This window comes from Helicoverpa zea, chromosome 11 (genome assembly GCF_022581195.2).
Source record: "Helicoverpa zea isolate HzStark_Cry1AcR chromosome 11, ilHelZeax1.1, whole genome shotgun sequence".
NCBI lineage: Eukaryota > Metazoa > Arthropoda > Insecta > Lepidoptera > Noctuidae > Helicoverpa > Helicoverpa zea.
The window spans coordinates 8965198-8972782 of NC_061462.1; the positions used below are offsets into that span (position 1 = coordinate 8965198).

Genomic DNA, 7585 nt, shown 5'->3' on the forward strand with positions numbered 1-7585 from the left:
ACTTTAGTATGATACGTTTGAGAAAATAACGGGACAGTCTTATTATACTTTGCTTGTATTGATACAATGTTTATATGAAGATATTATCTGACCTGAGATTTTAAATCCAAAAGCTGCTTTAGCGAAAACATTGACTATTTCAAAATCCATTGCATCTTCAATATGATTATTTCTGTAGGTTTTCTGAAGTTACAACGCAATGTATCCGTTATTGTACTGTAACATTTTAGATTGAATCTCTATACCTGCAAAATGTAGATGTTTCGTATACATTGAATGGTGCAAGTTCAAGTTTATGGCGCTAGTTCGATGGAGTGCAACGTCCCCATTCCTGTCCACAGCATCCCGTTGTGGGATCTGCACGTCTAGCCGGCTTTTACAAATATTTGTGCGAAATATAAATTAGGAAATAGTAAATTAATTGATTAGCAATGTGGAAGATTGCAACAGTGATAATCATTTGTGTGTGCATATCATATGCGGTAAGTTTCAACTTCGGAATAATTGTTACTGTGCTAGTAGGTGATTTGATCATAGAAGACTTAAACTTAAATTGAGACATTCAAAGACGCCACAGAAGGTTCAAGTATACGAATATTTAATAATTTTAAGATGGGAGCAGAGAATGACACAGAATCTATAACGGAGCCAGTGCCTGAAGCCGTCGAGTATGTACAGAAGTGTAACTGTCGTAAGTACTGATTTATAATTATAATACTTTACTCATTTCATTAAGCTTCTAGGCAATGACAAATAACTTATATGAACATATATGAATTGCAGTGGTATACCTATTAATGGTAGTGGGCACCGGAGGCACGCTCTCATTTAATCGTGTCGTCACACATTTTTTATCTTTTTATGTAGGCACTCCCCCTGGATACAACCTTATATATTCCCTCATATGTATGCTCGCCTTATGCACCAGTATGTACTCTCTTTTATCTAACCTCTATGTACTCCTTTTTTGAGAGCTAGATCCGCCCCTGATGAACTGATTGGGTCGGGACAATATGCCAAGCATGCTATCATAGTTCTCGGAGTTCCAGTAAAGTCTTAAATAATGGTCTTCGAATCAATACCTAGTTATAGTACAGGTAGTGAGAGATAGAGAAATATTCTGCTTAGTTAATGTTGGTAGGTTGTGGTGAACGCAACGAGGCTTCCCGGATCGTGGGCGGGGTGGAGACTGCAGTGAACGAGTTCCCCTGGGTGGCGCGTCTATCACTGCATAACAAGTTCTATTGTGGAGGTTCGCTCATCAATGACAGATTTGTGCTCACCGCCGCGCATTGTGTTACATCGTAAGTAGATGGTTGATAACTTCTTTTCATCTTATGAAATACAATTTGTATAATCAATCAACTGCATTATCGATAAAAAAATAAGAAAGATCATTTGTAATGAAAGAAACGATCCTACATTTTCTAATCTTGTCGTTGTGAAATTATCCTTAACTCCCTTTACGCTAACGCAACATAACAAGGGACATAATCGGTCTCATTAGAAACACAAATAAATGGTAAGCTTAATATTCCAGGTTCATGTGGTTCATGATCAAAGTGACTCTTGGGGAGCACGACCGCTGCAACACGACTCATCCCCCGGTGATCCGTTACGTCATCAAGATGGTGGCTCATAACTTTAGCTTCTCTAACTTCAAGGATGATGTTGCTGTGCTGAGACTGCACAGGCCAGTGGTTATTACTGATACCGTGAAACCAGTCTGCTTGCCGAAAAATGATGGTAGGTGACGCTAACACTCTTGACTTGCCGATTTTTTTCTGTATTTCTTTTCCCCACAAGTCTCCAACATTATCCGTTACGCAGTGACTGAGTCACACGTTTATATCACGCTTTCGGCCTGTGAATTCTTTGTCTTTAATGGTGACTGACACGGTGTTTCTCCTCGAAGTGAACATCTAAAATGACCATGACATGTAACTAATATTTTTTCAGATGCAACATATGCTGGTGTGAATGCGATAGCAGCTGGTTGGGGCACCGTGGGTGAGGGAAAGAACCACTCTTGCTTCCTGCAGGAAGTGGAACTCCCGATTCTTAGTAACGAGGCTTGCAAGAAGGCGAACTATACTCCGAGCATGATTGGAGATGGTATGCTCTGCGCAGGAGACCCAAAAACAGGAATGAAGGATACTTGTCAGGTTATAAGATCAACTTAGCTTTATTCTTTAATGCCAAAATAACGTAGATGATTTTTTGTTCTAAAGTCACAGTTGAGTGTAAGCATCTGCAACCACCAGATATCTATGGAGGGTGAAAATGTACACAATAATGTTCGACAGGAAGCCGACCCCAACATAGTTGGGAAAAAGGCTCGTAAGATGATGATCCTTTTGTTTTTCAGGGTGATAGTGGGGGCCCTCTGTCAGCTGAGAGAAATGACAAACGACATGAACAATTAGGTAAGTACGTAAAATGCACTTTATTTTATGATGTATTAGTTACCTTTTAGATTCCACAACATTTACTTACATTTCTAAGTTTACACCCTTGCTCGATAGATGGCGTTGTTACCTTCTGAATCGCGCTATGGTTTCGTTACACGAAATATTATAAGAGGTTAGCCTAACAGTAGTACATACTGAACACCATTTTATGGTGAAGGAAAACATCTTAAGTATTTTTGAAGAATAGTCACATGGTGATCACACCTGTCTGACTTCATGAAGAATGATTAACAGGATTTTATAAGTGAACGCACCGCACGTCATGTCGGAACAATTTTTAGAACTTATAATAAAATCGTTCCGAACCTGGGCGAGGTCTTCCTATAATTCAGTTTCTTTGCCAAGCCTCAATATTAAATAACTTTATAGTTTAAATTAGTTTAATAGTTTAAATAAAAAAACACTGTCCAAGTCCATTACAATACCTATCTAACAAGTCCAAACTCGGCTATGATACGAAATTCCATCATAGAATGCCCATGCCTATCTTCCGGCTTCATCATCAGGTTAGTTCGACAGTTCCATATTATAGCTTATTGGCATTAAACCACACAAGCATTTGTCAATTTTCATGAAGTTACGACACTTTGATGATGGTTAAATTAGTTACTTTAGATTCCATTAGGTACAAAAGTTACTATTTTCTAAGTTTACACACTGGCTCGATAGATGGCGTTGTTACCCTCTGAATCGCGCTATGGTTTCGTTACATGCCATTTCTTAAGTTGATACGTCTAACATCATTCTTCATCCGCCTATCGGGCGTAAATGAGAGTGAAGGAAAACATTTTAAGTATTTTTGATGAAAAGTCGCATGGTGTTTATGCACCCTGTCTGACTTCATAACAACAAAAAAACTGAAAACCAATACATACCCATACATACAAACCCAAAACATGTATATTGATGATTCGGGGAATAAAAATAATATATTAGAAATTCACTCTGATTTTCATGTTTCGCCACTTTGTATTATTTTAAAAACCAGTCTGTTAATAATTAAGTAATTAGAATTATGAGTTATTTATTCCATAAAATAGTGTGCTAGCATTTAATCACAATTGCCGCCTTTGTGTACCAGCCGACACACTTTTTCGTAATGGCAGAATTCCACACTATTCATATGCAGTATATAATTAATTCAACATTTATGGGTTTATGATTTGCTTAAAGTCAGTAAGTAATATGGTGTTTTTTTATTTCAGGTGTGGTGTCATGGGGCATAGGCTGTGGTCGGCCAGGCTATCCCGGTGTTTACACCAGGGTGACCAAGTATCTTGACTGGATACGGAAGTTTGCTAACACTGGATGCTTTTGTGCTGCCTAAACAAGATAGTATATTTGCCAGAACGAATATGTTTTGAGGATTTTTTATTTAATAAATATTTATATTTTGGTACAGTTTTTATACAAATATGCAGGCTGTCCAATATTTTTTTCGTATCCTACATACTACATTAGGTACATTACATTATTGAAATCGTAAACTTCATGTAAAATTTTAAGTTAATATTTATGATTTTGATACCGTAAAGTAAAAATTGAAATTTAAAAAATTAAAAATACTTATTTTACTCAACCTTTAAAAATCTTTTTTCAAGGAGGAAGTTGAGATAATTATTTTTATTATTTTTGGTGGGTTATTATAATAATACAATACGCCCCGCAGGACATCTGAGGCGGATGACGGGGAGTAGCGACCCCGCGGGGCTATATATCCGAGTGCTCCAGGGAGAGTATACTGTCCTCCATCTCCGGCCTGCCGGAGTGAAGCATGACGGGGGATAGGTCTCCCGCCTCTTGGCTTGCCTTCATCGGCCGGTCAGAGTGGAGTCGCTAGAGTAGGGCTAGCAGCCCGCTCGGAGGGTAGGTGCCTCGTGGTAAGTGGCGAGTGGGCCGGTGATGCTGGACCCACAGGGAGCGCGTGATCTGCGTTTAAAGTCCGCCGAGGTATCCTCACCCTTCAGCCCCTCATGTACCTGTTGCCCCCTTGTTGCTATTCAGTGACTGATTCCCGGGGGCCCAGTAAGTGAGGTGGCGAGTCTCCACCTGCCATTTTTACATGTATTTAATACATTGTCATCGGCAGGTGCCATAGTTCCCGTAGTTTCCCCATTCCTAGTCCATTAGCATCCCATCACAATAGCCCAAGTAGTTTTCATCCACAGTTAGCAATAGTTTAGCACAGAACCGGGGATTGTCCTTGGGTACATTTATATAGTGTATACAAGGATAATCGTCGGTTTTGTGTCACCATTTCATTAAAGTTGTCTCAAAAGGGATTCAGCGTGTTGGCTTCGGCCCCACGTTCGCCTTCCAAAAGTCCGTGACTCTGTAGTCCCGAGTGCATGGCAGAGCAATACAAATAATTATGTCATAAACTCCAGTTCATCAACATCCACATTTTGTAAGTCACTGAACTTGGTTGAATTTCGATTGAGTGCATTATGCTCTTCATTTCAATAACAGCGTAATTAAGTTAATTATAAAAGATTTTAAAGGAAAAAAAATATCATAAAGAAACAACCACTTATGAAGATTAAGGTATATTTATTGAGATTAATTTCTTTACACACATCTATCATTCGGCATAACTACATTAATAAAAGCGAATTCTGTCCTATTATCTAATCTTAGAAACTAAACTTAAGCTCCGAAAGACATATGTAATCTCCTGTCCTTCTGAGCTGATTCTTCAGCATAAAGAAAATATAAAGAAAACTTCTGAGACGAAGTCAACAGTTGTTTTCTAAAATCACTTCATCTAATACTCTATTGACTAAGGAAAACACGAATTGTGCAATACGATTCAATTACTCTAACAGTTTAACCACGTCTAGAGTTTTCTTTTGTGACATTAAGGTTAAGAACGTCTTTCTCATGGAAGAGCGGCAGTCCCTCAGGTTTGAGCACGGCGCTCGGCGGCTGAAGCGTGGTGGTGTAAGTGGGGTTGAGCGGGTGTAGCGGCCCCCATGCCGTCACCGCCTTGCGTGTCTCTTCGTCACCCAGCCTGTAGTGACTGCCGTCACCTATTCTTATGATTCTGTTGTCCACCTGTAGATGATACAAATAAGAGATGAAGTACATGATGCGTATTCCAATAACTTTTTCACTGGGTGTTTTTAATAAAGCGTCAGGTTCCATAAAGAAGTAAAGCGACAAAAAAAACATTACTCAATTTAAAATCAAAACACAATAATTATTGATGTATGTGCAAATACAGCTTACCACTTCAGGTGATGCAGTTTTCAAATCGTATGCTAAGCCGATCTTTTCAAAAAACCGTATGATACTCGCCGACTGGTTGAAATGCATCGTCAGTTCGGCGGCTTTATAGTCCCAGGGGAAAGCGTGGTGGTAGTTGTGCCATCCTTCCCCTAGACTTATCATCGATACAAACCACGATTCGACAGGCTGCAAAGTTCTGTAAATTATAAAAAAAAACACATTCAGTATTTTGTCATTCGACAGTACCTAATGAGATAAAATGATAAAAGCAAAGTTATACTAACTGGTCGTAAGGCCTTGTCCCATACAGGTGAGCGAAACTGTTAACAGTCCAGGTTCCATTCAGTTGTAAAATGTATCGAGAAAAATAACAGAGTAATATCGCTTCAAATAGGGGTTCCCCGAAGTAATACACTGGAACCGCCACAGGCAATAAAAAGGCAAATATAAAGTAGAGGTAATAATAGTATCTGAAAAATAAACAATTGTTACACATTATAGATAGACCGTTGAATGAATCAATAGGAATGAAAATTGTAAGTGAAAAAAATAATTTACTTTTTCTGAAACATGACCATCCAGTCGGCCTGTAAATCACTCATGTCGATTCTTCTGCCGAGCTCGATGACGTAGGGATGTTTCTTGTGCATGAGCCAGCCAATATGACAGAAGAAGAAGCCGCGCTTGGAGTTGTGCGGGTCTCCGTCAGTATCCGCGTAGCGGTGATGCAGTCGGTGATCACGACACCATATGAACATCGAATTCTGATGATAACAAAATCAAACATGAATATCAATTTGGCGTACAAGTCTTATGCATCAAGATCAGATAATATTTACCTGTCCAGCCATGGTCTGTGCAATAAGTAATACAGCCCTTAGAAATGGAGTTGCTTTAAAAGATTTATGAGTGTAATAACGGTGTGCTCCAATTGTGACTCCTTCCGTAGCTGTATAAGCCATAATAATAGCTGAAAACATTGAAAGACTCGATTACATAATTATTCCTAAATTGCCAATAAAAAGTTATTATCAAGGATATTTACTTACTCCATAGTATAGTCCGCCATTGAAAAAAGCCTGTAAAGGCAAGGATAACACCCCAAAGTGCAAGAAGATGCATTATCAGAAAACCGATGGCATTTTTCCAAACAATTGTATGTTTGTACGAGTAATCTGTTCCTATTACTTTAGGTATATGAAACTCCCTTGAGTTTTCAGTCTTACTGAAGCCTTTAAAGTCTTTGGCTTTCCTGGTAGGAGTTTTGGTCTCCATATTTGCTGCAGTCATTTTAGGTTCACTCGAGCTCTCTAATCTAATACTGATAAAACATGTAAAGAATCGACCCTTATAAGAGAACAGATAAAACAATAACAATGATGCTTGAGCAACCAAATGTCTTTGTATGCAAAATCAAATTAACATTTCTAGGGTTCTATGATGGAATAGTGAATAACGAATTAATTCGGTCTTTGTTATTTTCAGAAGCATTTTATTCCTTTGGAACATTATGCATGTTAAGCTTCGGTCCGTCCGTGGATGGTTGACCATCCTATCATGATGAGTTCTTCGGTGTCTCTCAAGGCGATATACTGGTATCAACAGACAAAAAATAAAAGGTAGAAAGTCTGACAACCAGTCTTACTTAGGGGCATCGGGTTGCCCGGGTTAGTTGAGGAGGTCAGACAGGCTGTCGTTTAATGTAAGACACTGGTACGAGAGATGGACAGACAGACAGAGTTATTAATATACATAGGAAGGATAATAATGAACGTATTATTGACAAGTTGTATTTTTCTTTATTGTGTTTTTAGTTTAAAAAATACAATAATAAGTATAACGAACAAGTTTACAAACTTAAGTAACAACTAGCTGTTGCCCGCAAC

The 7585-nt window shown here is 38.6% G+C and overlaps 2 protein-coding genes across 2 annotated transcripts; one reads left to right on the plus strand and one right to left on the minus strand.

The window, feature by feature from the left end:
- The first annotated feature begins 612 nt into the window (after positions 1 to 612).
- Positions 613 to 3798, plus strand: LOC124634705 (trypsin-1-like). The gene is given in 7 exon segments (XM_047170365.1): positions 613 to 691; positions 1142 to 1304; positions 1541 to 1746; positions 1960 to 2165; positions 2369 to 2388; positions 2643 to 2665; positions 3653 to 3798. Coding segments are annotated over 7 exon segments (843 nt in total).
- Positions 3799 to 5097: 1299 nt separating this feature from the next.
- On the minus strand, positions 5098 to 6989 carry LOC124634706 (acyl-CoA Delta-9 desaturase-like). The gene is made up of 6 exons (XM_047170366.1): positions 6749 to 6989; positions 6539 to 6669; positions 6258 to 6463; positions 5984 to 6169; positions 5700 to 5895; positions 5098 to 5525 (listed from the first exon to the last, which is right to left on the minus strand). The coding sequence occupies exons 1-6, from the start codon at positions 6987 to 6989 to the stop codon at positions 5298 to 5300; spliced, it is 1188 nt and encodes a 395-aa protein (XP_047026322.1). The 3' UTR covers positions 5098 to 5297.
- Positions 6990 to 7585: the final 596 nt, after the last annotated feature.

Excerpts from the sequence above, each read along its gene's own strand:
- LOC124634706 (XM_047170366.1), bottom strand. The coding sequence starts at position 6,989 with ATGACTGCAGCAAATATGGAGACCAAAACTCCTACCAGGAAAGCCAAA. Across the intron at positions 6,670-6,748 it reads ATGGCGGACTATACTATGGA|CTATTATTATGGCTTATACA; the intron begins GTAAGTAAATAT and ends CAATGTTTTCAG. Across the intron at positions 6,464-6,538 it reads CACAGACCATGGCTGGACAG|AATTCGATGTTCATATGGTG; the intron begins GTAAATATTATC and ends TGTTATCATCAG.